This window comes from Hippoglossus stenolepis, chromosome 13 (genome assembly GCF_022539355.2).
Source record: "Hippoglossus stenolepis isolate QCI-W04-F060 chromosome 13, HSTE1.2, whole genome shotgun sequence".
Lineage (NCBI taxonomy): Eukaryota > Metazoa > Chordata > Actinopteri > Pleuronectiformes > Pleuronectidae > Hippoglossus > Hippoglossus stenolepis.
The window spans coordinates 357,629-374,102 of record NC_061495.1 but is presented as its reverse complement, the minus strand read 5'-3'; the positions used below and the strand labels follow the sequence as shown (position 1 = coordinate 374,102).

Sequence of the window (16,474 nt, the reverse complement as noted above, 5' to 3'; positions counted from 1 at the left end):
TCAGTGTAACATTGTCTCACTCATGGTTTTGAGACAAACAGTGTTTTATGCGCTCATCTCACCATATTCATCTCTGCAGATGATTGTATCTGTCTGCTCGGAGGGTGGGCTAAGAGCACCAGCTGCATTCTTCGCTCTGATCCTGAACTCATATTTGCAGCCCTCTTGCAGTTCGGTGACAGTAAATGCAGGATCCACAACATTCACATTATTGGCCTTGACCCAGATCTTAGACGGTAGGTCGCGCCTCTCCACAATGTAGCCAGTCAGCCTGTGGCCTCCATCGAACTGTGGTTCAGTCCACTGGAGTGTCACGGAGCTCCTGCTGATGCTGATGACATCAGGTTTACCAGGAGCATCTAAAGATATGGATATAAATATGAATGCAGTTTTGTATCTTTGCACAATTTGTAATTTATTATATTTGAAAGCCACTTTTATAAGTTTTACACCCACCAATGGGATCCAGGGCCACCTGTGGATCAGTGGGAGCGCTCGGTCTGCCAATGCCAGCCAGGTTGATTGCCATGACTCTGAACTCGTACTCCAAGCCTTCAGTAAACCCAGTGACCTTGTGTTCCCTCAACTTTAAGGCAGCTGGGCTCGCCCTCTTCCACAACATACTGTTCCTCTCTTTGAACTCAACATGGTAACCTGAATGTAGTACCAAAGGTGTAAAAGAAAAATCCATAATAAGCTCACATGGCACACACAGATCATATAAATATCAATTAAAGTGCTATAGTGAAGATAAAATGCTTGTTAAATAATACAAGAAGTAACATAGTTGCAGAGTAAGTGTACAAGTGTTCAAGATGACTATACCTGTGATGGGAGATCCTCCTGTCTTCCTGGGGTCAGACCACGCCAGGTAAACCGAGTTGTGACGCATGCTCATGACCTGAGGAGGAGGAGGAGCATCAGGAACATCTGTGGAAAAACAGTGAAAATACAACAGTCAGAAAAAACTCAAATTCAACACTTTAACATCGTTAGCCTATTAAATATATTGCATGTTATCGTAACTCACTGAATGGATGTTTAGCAACAATGGGATCAGACTTGAGTCCTTCTCCAAACCCGTATTTGTTCTCAGCACAGACTCTGAAGATGTATTCTGTGCCTTCATGGAGACCGGTCACTCTCATGGTGTTGGTCTCCACAGTGGAGGACACAGTCACCCACATATTGGTAACTGAGTCTCTCTTTTCCAAGACATAGTTGGTGATCTCTGAGCCACCGTCGTCCTTGGGAACGGCCCACTTCAGTGTAGCGCCATCGGCAGTAACTTCTTTGAACTTAATGGGTCCAATAGGGATGCCAGGTTTACCCACCACCCTAAAAGGAGACAGGTAAAATAAAATACATTGCTTATACTTTTTGTTATTTATTTAATTGTTACCAGTATTTACCAAGCAACACATTTTTTATCTTGTATTACATGCCCTGGTATAATTTGATCTCTACCTGATGAATATGGTGGACTCCCTGCTCCCAGCACTGTTTCTCAGGGTGATGGTATACTTGGAGGCATCACTCCTCTGACAGTCCCTGATCAGGAGGGTGGTGTTGACTGCAGAGGACTCGGCACACACTCGGCCAGTGTCTGTCAGATCTTCATCATCTCCCTTCTTCCAGGAGACCTTGGGTGTAGGTTTGCCCATGATCGGGATCTTCAGACGGACAGTGCTGCCCTCCTTGGCAATGTAGCACATGTTGGGAAGCTCCCTCAAGTCACAGCTCGGAGGAACTGCAGACGGAAAGAAAAAATATTTTAAGGGTTAACCCTAACCCTATAATAAACAAATTTCTTAATAGCTTTCTGTCTGAAAGTTTCATAAATAAAAACACTTACTGATCTGCTCCTTAGCAACCACTTTCAGCTCCTTGGCAGAACTCTCTCCTGAGTCATTAACAGCCTTGACTCTGTAGGTGTACTCTCTGTCCTCCACCAAGTCCTTGGCGCTGTATTGCATATTCTTGGACCTCATTAGCTCCTTGTACTTGTCATCACCATTGAGAACCTCCACCACATAGCAGGTAATGCGACTGCCACCATCGGTGAGTGGTTTCTTCCAGCTTAGAGTGCAAGAGTATTTAGTTACCAGCAGGGTCTTGAAGTCCATGACAGGCCCAGGCTCCTCTGAGAAAAGTAAATATGAACAAAGTGAGAATAATATTTGCTAGATCAATAAACAAAGGACATCCAACAACAAAATCTGCTATCATCCAACTCACCTGTTGCTCTGACTGAATCGGCTGTTTCGCAGTACTCTCCGGTACCAAGCTGGTTGACTGCTGACACTCTGAAGTAGTAGGATCGTCCAGCATCCAGGTCTGGCACCTTGAATTCTGTCTTGGCGCAGTTGTTGGAAATGATGGACCAGGCCTTCCTCTCAGTATCACGCTTCTGCACAATGTAGTGGGTGATTTCGTGGCCACCATCAATCAGAGGAGCGTCCCAGTAGATGGAAGAACTGTCTTTGGATGTCTCCTTCACCACCAGGTTGACTGGAGGTCCAGGAGTGTCTGTTGAAATACAACAAAACTTTCAAAATGTATCAACTTAAGCCCAATTTTCATTTCATATATCAGCTTAGTGCTGTTTCTGATGAGTTCATGTCTGTCCTTCACTAACCTAGAACCTTGACAACAATGGTGTACATCTTCATGCCAGCCAAACTCTCCAGGTTCAGAATGTATTTGCCAGCATCATATCTGTTGACATTCTCCACCACCACCATGGTGTCAGTGTTAGTGGACTTGATGATGAGGCCTTGGCGGCCCTTGATGTTGGTGTTCATTTTGGCCCAGGTGATCTTGGGAGTGGGACGACCCTTGATGGTGGCCTGCAGCCTCATGGTGGTTCCAGCGCGCAGCTCCAGGACCTTCTTTAGCTCTGCACTCAGCTCTGCCTCTGGAGGAACTACAAAAAAACACACAGAGGACAGTTTTAGAAATGACTTATTATGACTGCGAAGACCTTATGTAGATAGAGAGCCTGTTAATTCAAACACGGTCTCAGTGACCAGGCTAACATGATGTTAGAAAGCTCAAATTATTTAGTTAGTTTTCAAATTCTTACATAAACCAGCTAACTATGAATAAGTCGCACTATGGACGGAAGGACAGACAGAGGGACGGACAACCCAAAACATAATGTCTCTAGGCAGAGGCATCTTAAAGTTTTGATGAATAAAAACTTAAAATCTTGTAAATTTAATAATAAACTAAAATGTTTGTATACATACCAATGATGTCCTTGGCAACATGTTTGCCAGGTACTTCAACTGGCTCGCCGAAGCCAACCTTGTTGACGGCAGTGATGCGACACTGGTACTCAGCCTTGTCAATGAGGTTTTGAATGACATAGCTGGTCTCCTGCAGGTTTCTGGGGACGTTGCAGCGGATCCAGTCTCTTGTATCAGTTCGCTTGCACTCCACCAAGTATCCGATGATGGGGCTTCCACCATTGTTGGCAGGGGCAGTCCAGTTGAGACTGATGGCGCTTTGAGAGGTGTCCTTCACACTGGGATTCACAACAGGGCCAGGCAGAGCTGGGGAGGAGCACATTGATCCAGTTTAAGTTACATCTAGGATTGGACACTACATGCAATACCTTCTTAAGCTATAACTGTGCAAGATTATCAGAAATGATGGGACTTACTGATGGGGTTCTGTGCAGTGGTGCCAGCAGAGGGCTCGCTGGGTTTGCCAAACCCTGCAATGTTGAGGGCAATGACTCTGAACTCATACTCAGCTCCCTCTTTGAGGCCTGTAACATCAAGGGTCCTTTCTGTCAGAGGCTTCCTGTTCAGTCTTGTCCAGTTCAACTCCATTGCCTCTTTCTTTTCCAGCATGTAGCCCAGGACGATAGACTTTCCATCATCAGCAGGCTCCTTCCAGCTCACAGTCATACGATCTTTGGTCACGTTGGTGATCACTGGGGCCTCACAAGAACCAGGGACAGCTGTTGGTGAAACCAGAGTTCAGTTGTTCAAGTTTGAAATTACATTGAAACTGTAGCACTACTTGCTACGGTTCTTCACTGATGTTGTAATGACCCAGACAAAATGCTGGTAATGACTTACTATATGGGTTCTTGGCAATAACAGGGTTTGTTATGTGGGGGTCTCCAACTCCCCACATGTTCTCAGCACGGATTCGGAACTGGTACTCGTGACCATTGATCAGCTTCTCCACGTTAAACTCAAGGACATCACCCTTGATCTTGGTGGAGACCTGGGCCCAGTTAGGTCTGCTGGTCTCACGCTTATCCACAATATAGCCATTGATGGGGGCACCACCATCTTTCAAAGGCGGCTCCCACGACAGTTTCATACTGGTGGCCAACACCTCAGTGTATTTGGCACTAACAGGAGGGCCAGGCACGTCTAAGGAAACAAAATATTCATGGTATCAGCCAACTGAACACAACATGATGATTGGTGAAGCTGTGGGTACATCATGTAGAATACAGTTGACAGATTGTTAAAGTTTTATCTCGTTAAGAGTTTCAGAAAACATCCCTAAAGAAAAGAGGCCAGTACTCACCCAGAATGTTGACTTCAATCTCAGCAGTCTTGGAGCCACTGGCGTTCTCAGCCAGGATAGTGTAAGTCCCTGTGTGTTCCTTGGTGACTCCTGTCATCTCAAGCTGGAAGTGATGCCTCTGCTGGGTGATGACCTGGCCTTCGCCTGACTTCAAGCTGTCGTCACCTTTCTTCCAGGTCACTCTGGGCAAGGGCTTACCAAACACCTCAGCCTCCAGGAGTACTGTGGCTCCAGCCTTCACCTTAAAACCTTTTTGCATCCTGGCATTGACCTCCACTCTGGGAGGAACTGTGTTTAAAGATAAGATAAATTAGTGTTATGCTCAGGTCTACTTTCTTATAAAGTCAAAATCTTTTGGTGGTAAAACTTATAACACTTATAACATTGTTAAATAAAAATCTCACCATTCTCAGCACAGACCAGGACAGGGTCTGTGGGCTCAGATGGTTTGCTTATGTTGACAGCAGTTTTGGCAATGACTCTGAACTGGTAGTTCAGGTCTCTCTCCAGACCAGTAACCGTATACTCCTCCCTTGGTACATTCTGACTGCTGGTGTTGCAGCGGATCCAGGTGTCTCCTGGCACTCGCATGACCTCAACATAGTAGCCAATGATCTTACTCCCGCCATCATTCTTGGGACGGGTCCAAACCAGAGTGACAGAGTTCTTGGCTACATCCAGGATCTCAGGTTTACCTGGCATGTCTGTGACACAAAGAGAACATGAGCAGAAGTTAAGAAAAGTAAATAAAATTAATAAAAAAAGATTGTTGCATAGGTGCTGGCAGCAAACGTACCAATGGGTGTTCTGGCAGTGACAAAGTCGGTCTTCTTGCTTGGTTTGCCCTGGCCTGCACGGTTGATGGCGGACACTCTAAAGGTGTATTCCAGGCCCTCAATGAGGCCAGCACATGGGTACTCAGTGGTGCGGACAACTGTGTCATTGGCCTTCACCCACAACAGGCTGTTCCTCTCCTTACGTTCAATGTAGTAACCTGTAATGGGACTGCCTCCGTCACTCTCTGCCTTATCCCAGGCTACAAACATGCAGTCCTTGTTGGTCTTGTTGATGCGGCAGTTGAGGGGCTCGCTGGGGACATCTTGGGACAACAAAACAGACAAATTGATGTAAAAAAACTTTCAACTTTAGACAAAGGCTTGTATCTAAATCAAGGCCTGCACTGGGAAAATATTTCATTTAAACCTACCGAAGGGGAACTTGGCAACCATCCTGTCAGACTGAATGGGGTCTGACACGCCAAAGCGGTTCTCAGCACGGATGCGGAAGATGTATTCTTTTCCAGGAACGAGTTTTCCAAGCCTGCAATTGGTCTTTGAGCAGGAAGAGAGAGCCGTCATCCAGTCACCTCTGCTCACATCACATTTCTCTACCACATAGTTGGTGATGTTGGTTCCTCCATCCTCCAGTGGTTTGTTCCAGGACAGGGAGCAGGCATCAGAGTCGATGTCACTAATGACCACGGGGCCCTCAGGTGGACCGGGGATATCTGAAACACAAAGAAGTCAGACAAGTCATTTTCTCTATTGCTGAGTGTCAAAATGTAAATTACTTTAATTTCCACATATGTGGGTGACACTGACCTTTGATGATGATCTTCAGGGCCTGGACCACCTTTGCGGAGCTGTTCTCAGCCATCAAACTGTACTCTCCACTGTCAGTCCTGGATACATCTTTGACGATCAGGACACATAGGTTACCAGACTGGTGCACTGCCAGACGACTGGAGGGGACCACTGCATTCTCACTACGCATCCACTTGCAAACTGGGGAAGGTTTTCCAGAAACCAGAGCCTCCACTCTGAGCTTGGCTCCGGCTCTGGCGCTCACCATCTCCGGCATGACAATTTTTGGTTCCACTGCAGGTCAAGACATGAGAAGTTACAGACTATCTGGGGGAGCTGAGTGTCTATCTTGAGGTCTATCGTGGGATAATGGCCAAAACTACGTCTTAATGATCCCTTATTAATCAGACAAAACAACTTACACATCTGTTCCTTGATCTCGACTGGCTCCCTCGTCTCGGTGAATGAGCTCATGCCCATGATGTTCTTGGCAGCCACTCTGAACTTGTACCTCTTGCCCTCCTTCAGGCCACTGATGCTGATTGTCAGACCTTTCACAGTTGTGTATGCATTCCACACCTCCTTTTCAGGTTCTTCCTCCTCTTTTTCCTCTTCCACTGGAGGTGGAGGAGGTGGTGGAGGAGCCTCCTCTCCTTCTGCAACCTGTGGCAAATTGAGCATTGTAGATTAATGACTCATGCCTCACATTTATACAATAATAAGAAAGAAGGTTGTGCTGCAAAATTATATGAGAGCGTGAATATCTGTCAAATCAAGTTAGGGTATTTTGATCACACAACAAACCTCCAAAGGTGCTGGAGGTGGTGGAGGAGGTTTGACCTCAATATATTCAATTATGTAACCATCGATCTTGGCACCACCGTCACTCGCAGGCTTGACCCAGCCAACTGTGGCGCTGTTCTTAGTGATATCCAGAACCCCGATCTTTTCACAAGGATCTGGCTTGCCTGAAAAAACGAAATCAGACAGGTGTGTTTAAATGTTTCAGATGACTGATGAACAAGAAAAGAAACAACTGAGCACAGTGAGCAGCTGCATGAGTTCTGAGGCCCTGTGTCGTGTGATGAGGAGATGATACTTACTGACAGGATCAGAAGCCAGGTAGGAAGTGGGTGTTGCTCTGGGAACACCAGAACCATACTCGTTGACAGCTGTGACTCTGAAGTTATACTCAGTTCCAGGCATCAGGCCACTGACTTTGAAGGGAATCTTGTCCCCTTGAACTTCAGCCTTGACAGTTGCCCATGTCTTACGATCAATCTCACGCTTCTCAACAATATAATGAGTGACATCACTTCCACCATTGCTCTCTGGAGGACTCCAGGACAACATGGCGGATGTCTGTTTGATGTCGGTTGCTTCCAGATTCATTACAGGTCCAGGAGTGTCTGTCAGAAACAAATAGATAATGACATTTAGATTTTGTTGAGAATTAGTTTGATTGAGCTGAAAATGGCACATTTTGTGATTTGAACATTAATTACTCAAAAAAAGCATAGCTAACCTAGAACCTTAACGTTGACAAACACAGCCTTCTCCCCAGCAGGGCTCTGCAGAGTCAGGCAATATTTGCCAGTGTCGTCACGTGTGCTGTCGGCGATGACCAGGAAGGTCATAGTGTCGATGATGTCAACTTTTCCCCTCCTGAACACGTTGTCAATGCCCATTCTTCTCCAAGTTATTTTGGGAGGTGGTCTGCCTCTAATGGTGGCACATAGCCTGATGGGACAGCCAGCTCTTACTGTCAGTCCCTGCTTTAGGTTAGCATCCAAGTCAATCTCTGGTGCCTCTGTTGGTAAAAGAGTGTAGGTGTCAGAAGTAAAACTCAAAAGCTAATGTGATCTAGTAGTTTTCACACATGAGTTCCACACCATCCCAGGTACACCTGAGATGTCACTTGGTTTCCATAAAAACAATGAAAATTTGATGAAGTCCTCACCTAGAATCTCTCTGGGGATCACAGCACCCTCCAGGTTGCAGGGCAGGCTCATGCCCACCTGGTTCTGAGCTGACACTCTGAATTCATAGACAAGCTTCTCATCCAGACTTGTGACTGTGAACTCACACATGACCAGCTGAGCTGCTACGTTACACCTCTTCCAACCATCGTCTCCTTTCTTGGCACCTCCCTGCATCCTCATCTCCACAACATAGCCAATAATGGGAGCTCCACCATCAGATAAAGGCTTGGTCCAGCCTAGGGTGACACTTGACTTGGTGCTGTCCAGGACTTTCAAGTTGGTTGGAGGGGCAGGAGGCTCTGTAAGAAGACATAAGGATGAGTGAACATGAAGCCATGGATTTTGTCTATAGCAAAGAACATGAACTACATTTACCAACAAATGTTAAAATAATGTCAACATTGTTATTGGTTACATACCAACTGTATCTTTGGCAGTGATGGCACGTGAAGGCTTGCTTGGGCTGCCAATGCCAATTTCATTGACAGCCTTGACTCTGTACTGGTAGTCATGGAGAGGCAGGAGTCCAGCAACTGTGGAACGGGTTCCAGGGAGTGGATCTTTGTTTACAGGAGACCACCTAACGGCATGTTCCTCCCTCTTCTCTAACAGATAACCTGTGATTGGCTTTCCTCCATCTTTCTCTGGCTCTAACCACTGCACAGTCATCTCCTCCTTGGCAATCTTGGTGACTTCTGGTGCTTCGGGAGCATCAGGTACACTGAACTGGGTGCCAGCGACAATGGTCTCACTCTGCACTGCAGGACCAGGACCCATTTTATTCTCCGCACGAACTCTGAATATATACACATTACCCTCTATAAGGCGCGTAACTTTAGCTTTATTTGTGATAACAGCGTTGGAGTGGACGGACCAGATTCCCTTCTTGGTCTCACATTTCTCGATGATGTAGTTGTAGATATCACAGCCACCATCATCCTCTGGAATTTCCCAGGCCAGATGGCACCGGTCATTGGTGATACCAGACACCTTGAGATCCCTGATGGGGCCTGGTCTATCCAGTACATTGACCTTGGCTAGAGCAGAGCAGGTTCCTGCACTGTTGGAGGCAGAGACAACATATTTGCCACTGTCAGTGCGCCTGGCATTGGTAAGCAACAGCTTTGAGAAGTCCGCCCCCGTTTCGATCTGAAGCTTGGGGCCCTTCTTAATCTCCTCTGTGTTCTCATCCTTGGTCCATTTGACATCAGGCTGTGGTTTGCCCTTCACTATTGCCTCGATAGGAATGGAGTCTCCTGCCTTGACAATGAGGGTTCCATCAAGTTTGATCTTGATCTCAGGCTCCACAAGCAGTTCCTTAACAAGGACCTCAGGTGTGGTCACCCAGTTGCTCTCCCCTCCCTCATTCTTAGTCTGAACTCTAAACATGTAGATCTGGTTTTCGATACATCTGTCAGCCATGAAGTAAGTCTCCTTAATGGCACCCTTGTGGAGTCTCTCCCACTCCTCAGCCTCCTTTGGTTTCTTCTCAATGTGGTAACCTAGGTTACGGCTACCGCCATCGTAATCTGGCTTCCTCCACTTGAGGAAGCAGAAGGTCTTGCCAATCTCAGAAATATGGAAGTCATTGGGTTCGCCCGGCTTCTCAATCGGATCAACTGCCAGCACTGGTGTCTTGGACTCAGTAGGTGGACCAGCACCGATCTTGTTCTCTGCACTGACACGGAAGAAGTATTCACAGCCCTCAGTGAGAGGAGCCTTTATCAAACGCTTGGTGCAGTCATTGGAGACCACCGTCCAACCTCTCTGGCTTGGCTGACGGCACTCAATAATGTACTGAGTGATCTCAGTGCCTCCGTTGTCCTCAGGGTTCTCCCAGGACACCATGCAGGATTTCTTGGTCACATAAGCCACTTTCAGGTTCAGGCAAGCTCCTGGTGTGTCCAGAACATTGACAATGATTGTGGCCTGTGCCTGTCCACTGCTGTTCTTGGCAACAATTGCGTATTTACCATAGTCTGACCTGACTGCCTCGTTGATTACAAGTTCACACAGAGGGTAATTATTGTTCATTTCAGTGCGTTTATCCCTAGACAAGGCTCTGGCATCCTTGGTCCATGTGATCTCGGGATCTGGTCTGCCCTTCACCCTTGAGATCAAACTGATGATCTGACCTGCCCTGACTGTCAGGGAGTCACGACAGGAAATGTCAACAACAACTTCTGGAGGAACCAGGATGTCCTTTGCCAAGATGGTTTCAGGGAGTTCCCTTGGTTCACTGTCTCCAACTTTGTTGGTGGCCCTGATGCGAATTCTGTACTCCATTCCTTCAATGAGGCCTGGTACTCTGTAGGCACACATCTTGATGAGATCCTTGTTGATTCTGTCCCACTGGGCACTTCCTGACTTCTGAATCTCAACCGCATAACCAAGAATGGGACTGCCACCATCTCTTGTGGGTTTAGTCCAGCAGATTTCAGCATAGGATTTGCTCCAGTCCTTCAGTTTAAGATTGCCAGGTGGGCCAGGTTTGGTGATAGCGCGTGTGGCCTTGATAGGGTCAGAGGTGCGAGAAGGCTCACTGATACCAGCAACGTTCTCAGCAAAAACTCTAAATTCATAGCTGTTGCCTTCAAACAGGCCTGAGACTCTGTATCTGAGGTCCAGCACTGGAGTTTTGTTGACACGGATCCACTTTCCTGTCATTTCTCTGCGTTCAACCACATAGCCGCTGATGGGGCTTCCTCCATCATAGTCGGGCAAGGACCATTCTACTGTCACAGCATTCTCTGTAATATCAGAACACTCTGGCGGGCCTGGTGGACCAGGAGGGTTGAACATGTGCTTAGCAATAGTAGGAGGACTCTCAAGTCCAGCACCAATGCCAATCTTGTTCTCGGCACGGACACGAACAATGTACTCACGACCCTTCTCCAGCCTGGACACCTTAGCCTTGGTACTGGTGCCGCTGGAGCTAACAACAGACCAGGGCTCCCATGGTTTCTTCACATCCTTCTTTTCCACCACATAATTAGTGATGGCTGTGCCACCATCATCCTTAGGCGCCCTCCATTGAATCATCATGTAATCAGGGGTGACCTCCAAGATATTGATGGGTCCCATAGGTGGACCAGGAAGATCCAGGACAGTGACATGCAGGGCAACTGTTTTGCTGCCAGAAGGATTAGAAACATTGAGGATGTACTCTCCAGTGTCTCCTCTCTTGGACTCAGGGATACTTAGGGTGGTGGAGGATCCAGCAGTCTCAATGTGATAGTGGCCTTCTGACACTAACTCTTTGCCATCTGTCATCCATTTGGCAGTGGGAATGGGAATGCCTGTCATTTTGCCTGGAAGGACAATATTGGTGCCAGCTTTGACAACAAGACCCTCAATGAGCTTCACATCAACTTCAATAGTTGGCGGCACTGAAAGAGAACAAACCAGTTAAAATATTAGAATGTTTTTGGGCTTATAAATTAAAACAGGAGCAGCTTTCACATGAAGAAACAACTTCATACAAATCATGTGTCTTACATGTCTTTTCCTGGCAGGTAACAGGGACGCTAGTGTCTGGACGGCTCACACCAATGGCGTTCTGAGCCTTGACCCTAAAGCGGTACGTCTTGCCCTCCACCAGCCCAGTGAGGTGGGCATGGTTGTTGCTCACGGTCTTGAAGGTGACCCAGTCAGTCTGGCCCTCTTCCTGGTGCTCCACAATGAAGCCGGTGATTTCACTTCCACCAGTGCGGTCAGGCCACTCCCATACCAACCACACCTCTGTCTTGTCTGCATCAGTGTGGTGCAGGTTCTTGGGAGGACCAGGAGGATCTGAGAGGTGACCAGGAAAGATCAATTAATCACTGATTATTAGTGGATGTAAATTTTGAACTGGATGAGATGGCACAGAACTATTGACAAATGTTCTCAAACTCAATGAATCACTGCTGATGACATTCATCATCCTAACTGCTCCCATTAGTTCATTTTGTTTTGTTGTTTCAAAGTGAAATAGTCTCAGGGGTACATCTTGAGAGGCTTCGGAGCAACACGCAAGGTTTTCATGAAAAATTTGAAAGCACCTAGGGCACAGTTTATAGGCGCCTTAAATTTCCTGAATGACACCCCAAATTTTGCGCGATACCCATTCTGGCTGTTCCTCACCATATGCTTTATTTGTTTCCTGAATGATTGATTAGAATAGGCTGTAACGCTGTATTATATCTCTGTACAGTCTGGCTTTTTCTCTATCTTTTTTTGCCCTTTGTGATTATTATCTTTTGTGCTGTTGTTTGTATTGTATGTTTTGTTTTGGTCTGTGTGATGAAAGTTAAATAAAAAAAATCCCCAAAAGTGAAATAATCACTGTACTTGTGTTATTTGTAAGAGTAGAACCTGATTGACACTGTGGATAGCCAATGAGAGTGGGCCCTTCAGAATTCAACAGGATTTGAATTCACACAAAATGGTTCAAAATCTGTATTTTGCAAAGTAAAATAAGACAACATAATGCAGCTCTGAGTTTTACTCACAGAGTGGATCGACAGCCTTGATGGGCTGCCTGGTTACCACATAGTCGCTTCTGCCAAACTGGTTCTCAGCAGACACCCTGAACATGTACTGAATTCCTTCCATCAGGTACAAGGCCATCAGACTCAGCTTCTTATTGCCTGCTGAGACAGGAACCCACTGCTCTGATGCCACGTCCTTCTTCTGTACAACATAGTGGGAGATGACAGCACCACCATTGTCCTCAGGAGCCTTCCATGTCAGGTAGGCAGTCTCGCTGGTCACCTCAGAGATCACAAGGTCTCTGGGAGGAGAAGGTTTATCTGATGGAAACAAAAGTGGGTTAGAGTTTAATTCACAGACGGCATTTTCTGAACTCAGTTAGTTTTAATTTCAGGCATAATTGAATATTGTAAACACAAAGACTGTCAGTCTGTCAGTTGGTGGATGTTTCACTTACTCAACACCAGCACAGCAACAGTTGCTGATTTCTTCCCAGCGGCATTCTCTACAGTGATGGTGTAGTTCCCAGAGTCTGGGCGGACGCATTTGGGAATGAAGACTTTGCTGCCAGTGGTGGCGACAGCGACAGTGATGTGAGTAGGAACATCTCCATCGTTCTTCTTCCAGCTAATGGTGGGTGTCGGTACACCCTTAACGGTGGCGCTTAGGGTGATGTCTGTGCCTAACATTGCCAGATGGTCACGTGCCATGTTAGCATCCAGCAGCAACTCAGGCTCCTCTGTGGACAGAAATGGGAACAAATGTATTAAATCTGGTTGATATATAAAGTAAAATAGGGACACAGATTTCAAACCACATGACATGCGGTGGGTTGGAGTTGTCACAAGTTTGAGGTGAAAACAAAAAGTTATTTGTGCTTCACAAACTGATGCCAAAGTAACAAATAGACCTCTTACCCAGTCTGTCATGGACTTTGATGGACTGTTTGACGTAGGCAGGGTCAGATTTGCCGGCAGCATTGACAGTGAAGATCCTGAAAGAATATTCTTGTCCATCACTTAAACCCGTTACCACATAGTGGAGGTCGGGGCACTGCTCTGGGGTCTCATTGGCCTGAATCCACTCTACGGCGCCCGGCTTCTGGTACTCAACTATGTAGCCAAATATCCTGCCCTTGCCATCATGGCGGGGCATCTGCCACTTCAGGCTGACAGAGTCCTTCGTCTTATCATAGGCCTCGGGGGTCACTGGAGGACTAGGGCACACTGTGAACGGAACATAAATATCATAGATTAAATTTGGTAACATGTTGTTAAGGTTGTAGAAAATAGGGACACATACAATATTTGAAAAGTCATCAAATTTACAGCATTTAAAACATTTTTGTAGTAAAGTATTTCTTTATATAGAATTATTTCAGTTGTTTATTGTTTTATTTAGGTATCTGGATTTGATCTTGTATGTCCTGCAGGTATAAAAACACCTTCACATAAACATGAAGAAACGATAAACCTACTGAACTTTGACAGAAAAAGATAAACACAAAATAAAATTATAAAATTAGAATTAATGCATTTATTTCAATTTACACATTTGTTTATTTCAAGTACATTAACACTCATTCATAATTTAAATATGTGTAATCATCGAAACAATTTCTATCTTTGTCATGAGCCACACTGACCAATAGGATCTTTGGCGAGGATTGGTTTGGAGGGGACGCTGGGGTCTCCAGTTCCCAGCTCGTTCTCAGCCATGACCCTGAACTCATACTCGCAGCCCTCCACAAGGTCCTGGACTCGGTATTGAGTGGCAGGGTACAGTGTGTCTCTCGTGGCTCTGGACCACCTCTTGGCTGCTGGCTCCTTCTTTTCCAGAATGTAGTTGATGATGGGCCTCCCTCCGTCACGAGGGCGGTTCCACAGCACCAGAGCATTGGTGGCATACACCTCCCGAACTGTGGGCATCTCAGGGGCCTCAGGGACTCCTGCAGGGGAGTCACAGGAACAAAAACAATGTGGTCAGTGAAGAAAGAAGAATTAAAGAAGGATGTAGTCTTTTTAATACATTCAGTAAGTTAGAGTTTACACATGTTTTCACTTTCAGCAATTGATAAATTCTTCCAAAAATATTTATTGAATTCAGAGATTAGCTCTATTATCAGTGAGTAGAACGTACTGAAGAGGTCTTTGGCTCTCATCTCCTCAGAATCCAGTGGGTCACTGATGCCATACAAGTTTTCAGCAGAGATTCTCATGACGTACTCCTTGCCCTCCGTCAGCTTCGGGATCTGAGAGAAACAAACAATAACTTTCACAATAACACTTGACTCCTGAAGATCCGATTTCATAACAGCTGAATAAATTCAACGTTAAACCATCTGGACCCACCTTGCAAACAGTCTTGGTCGTGGCAGATGTCACTGTGGTCCAGGTATCTCGGTTGACGTCTCTCTTCTCGATGATGTAATTGGAGACGTCCACACCACCACTATCCAGAGGAGGCTTCCAGGAGATGATCATGTACTCCCTGTGCACCTCGTCGAACACCACAGGGCCAACAGGAGGGGTAGGACGGTCTGTGGGAATGAAACAAAGAAAGTCTCCAAATAAGGAATCTGTGTTGTGGTCAATTGTTGTCTTACTCATTAGAAGCTTCAACTTGTATCTGCTTCAGCAGCTAACAAAGGGAATGAATGACACAGCTACATGTGGTGTTCCACAGGGATCTATTCTTAGAGCCCTTTTATTTCTTATCTAAATTGATCAGCAATTCACTGAATCTTTATCAATCTATTGTTACAAGTTTGTCTTCACAAGTTTTTTTCCCTACATACCAACAACTGTGATGTTGCAGACTCCCTTCCTGGATCCAGTGCTGTTCTCCACCACCACCATGTATCTGCCACTGTGCTCACGCCGTGCCTTCATCAGGCCCAGTGACATGGTGGTTAGCGTGTTCTTAAACATGACGTGTTGGTCTGCCTTAAGCTCCTTGTCTTCACGATACCAGATGATAGACGGAGAAGGTTTGCCGGTGTAGCGTCCCTGCAGCAGGCAACTCTCTCCTACACGGATAATGATCTTATCACGGAAGTCCAACTCGATGGTCGGTGGCTCTGAAAGAACAGAAAATGAAGACTGAGTCAGATGGAGTTTTTTTTTTCTTTGGGCTTCTGTTTTGATTCAATATTTTGTTATTATTATATAAGTAAGGAAAAAAACATGTTCATTCTGAACTTAAAGTTTATGTCTATTTTTGGACTTTGGATCAATACATTTTTCACAAGAGACAATTGTAAAATTAAATTTAGTTAAGATCTGATCTGCTACAAAATACTTGTGGTGTCCCCTCCAGTTCTCAGTAAGCATTGGTTGCAGCTTTATCTTTCAATTAGCTTTAACTTTTAGCTGATAATACAGGCTTGTTTCTTTCAGATAAGAACATGTTCAGTATTATTTCTGAGGAGACCTCAGTCCTTCTAATGCTTCAAATGGAACAGATCGGCAGTATTTTAGTCTCTGTGGGTTGAATATCAAATCAACCAAAGCTAATTGCTGTCAATCAATTAAAGAATATACAAGACGGTTCCTATTAAGTCCTCACCCAGTTCGTCCTTGCACGTGATTGGTTTGGTGCAGAACGATGGTTTACTGGGTCCGACCTCATTGACCGCGATGACCCTGAATTCGTAGGTATCGCCCTCCCTCAGGCCGTCAAAGATGTATTTTCTCTCCATCAACTTCTCCTTCGTCAGTCTGGTGAACTTGTCTTTGCCAATCATACGGGCCTCCAGGATGTACATGGTGATCTCTGAGCCGCCGTCAAACTTGGGTGCCTTCCAGGTGAGGCTGATCAAGTCCTTGTTCACCTTGGTGACCTCCAGCTCCTCAGGGCGTTCAGGCACACCTGAAAGAAATA

General features: G+C 45.9%; 2 protein-coding genes across 56 annotated transcripts in view; both read right to left on the bottom strand.

The window, feature by feature from the left end:
• Positions 1 to 16,474, bottom strand: part of LOC118120114 (abl interactor 2-like) — an 882,953-nt gene that overhangs the window by 526,898 nt on the left and 339,581 nt on the right. The gene's annotated exons all lie outside the window — the stretch shown is intronic.
• ttn.1 (titin, tandem duplicate 1) overlaps positions 1 to 16,474 on the bottom strand; it is a 161,173-nt gene that overhangs the window by 45,833 nt on the left and 98,866 nt on the right. For all 50 annotated transcript variants that reach the window (XM_035174322.2, XM_035174331.2, XM_035174332.2 and 47 more), the window contains 31 exons: positions 16,160 to 16,462; positions 15,390 to 15,671; positions 14,944 to 15,131; positions 14,732 to 14,843; positions 14,238 to 14,540; positions 13,510 to 13,818; positions 13,050 to 13,331; positions 12,613 to 12,912; positions 11,618 to 11,911; positions 8,539 to 11,508; positions 8,098 to 8,418; positions 7,663 to 7,947; positions 7,241 to 7,546; positions 6,942 to 7,105; positions 6,560 to 6,800; positions 6,156 to 6,431; positions 5,762 to 6,061; positions 5,351 to 5,653; positions 4,959 to 5,258; positions 4,555 to 4,842; positions 4,092 to 4,394; positions 3,668 to 3,970; positions 3,252 to 3,557; positions 2,639 to 2,926; positions 2,239 to 2,529; positions 1,856 to 2,143; positions 1,468 to 1,750; positions 1,031 to 1,338; positions 826 to 930; positions 457 to 654; positions 63 to 359 (listed from right to left, as the gene is read on the bottom strand). In XM_035174322.2, coding sequence (XP_035030213.2) covers positions 63 to 359; positions 457 to 654; positions 826 to 930; positions 1,031 to 1,338; positions 1,468 to 1,750; positions 1,856 to 2,143; positions 2,239 to 2,529; positions 2,639 to 2,926; positions 3,252 to 3,557; positions 3,668 to 3,970; positions 4,092 to 4,394; positions 4,555 to 4,842; positions 4,959 to 5,258; positions 5,351 to 5,653; positions 5,762 to 6,061; positions 6,156 to 6,431; positions 6,560 to 6,800; positions 6,942 to 7,105; positions 7,241 to 7,546; positions 7,663 to 7,947; positions 8,098 to 8,418; positions 8,539 to 11,508; positions 11,618 to 11,911; positions 12,613 to 12,912; positions 13,050 to 13,331; positions 13,510 to 13,818; positions 14,238 to 14,540; positions 14,732 to 14,843; positions 14,944 to 15,131; positions 15,390 to 15,671; positions 16,160 to 16,462 — 11,097 coding nt within the window. The remainder of the gene's footprint in view (positions 1 to 62; positions 360 to 456; positions 655 to 825; positions 931 to 1,030; positions 1,339 to 1,467; positions 1,751 to 1,855; positions 2,144 to 2,238; positions 2,530 to 2,638; positions 2,927 to 3,251; positions 3,558 to 3,667; positions 3,971 to 4,091; positions 4,395 to 4,554; positions 4,843 to 4,958; positions 5,259 to 5,350; positions 5,654 to 5,761; positions 6,062 to 6,155; positions 6,432 to 6,559; positions 6,801 to 6,941; positions 7,106 to 7,240; positions 7,547 to 7,662; positions 7,948 to 8,097; positions 8,419 to 8,538; positions 11,509 to 11,617; positions 11,912 to 12,612; positions 12,913 to 13,049; positions 13,332 to 13,509; positions 13,819 to 14,237; positions 14,541 to 14,731; positions 14,844 to 14,943; positions 15,132 to 15,389; positions 15,672 to 16,159; positions 16,463 to 16,474) is intronic.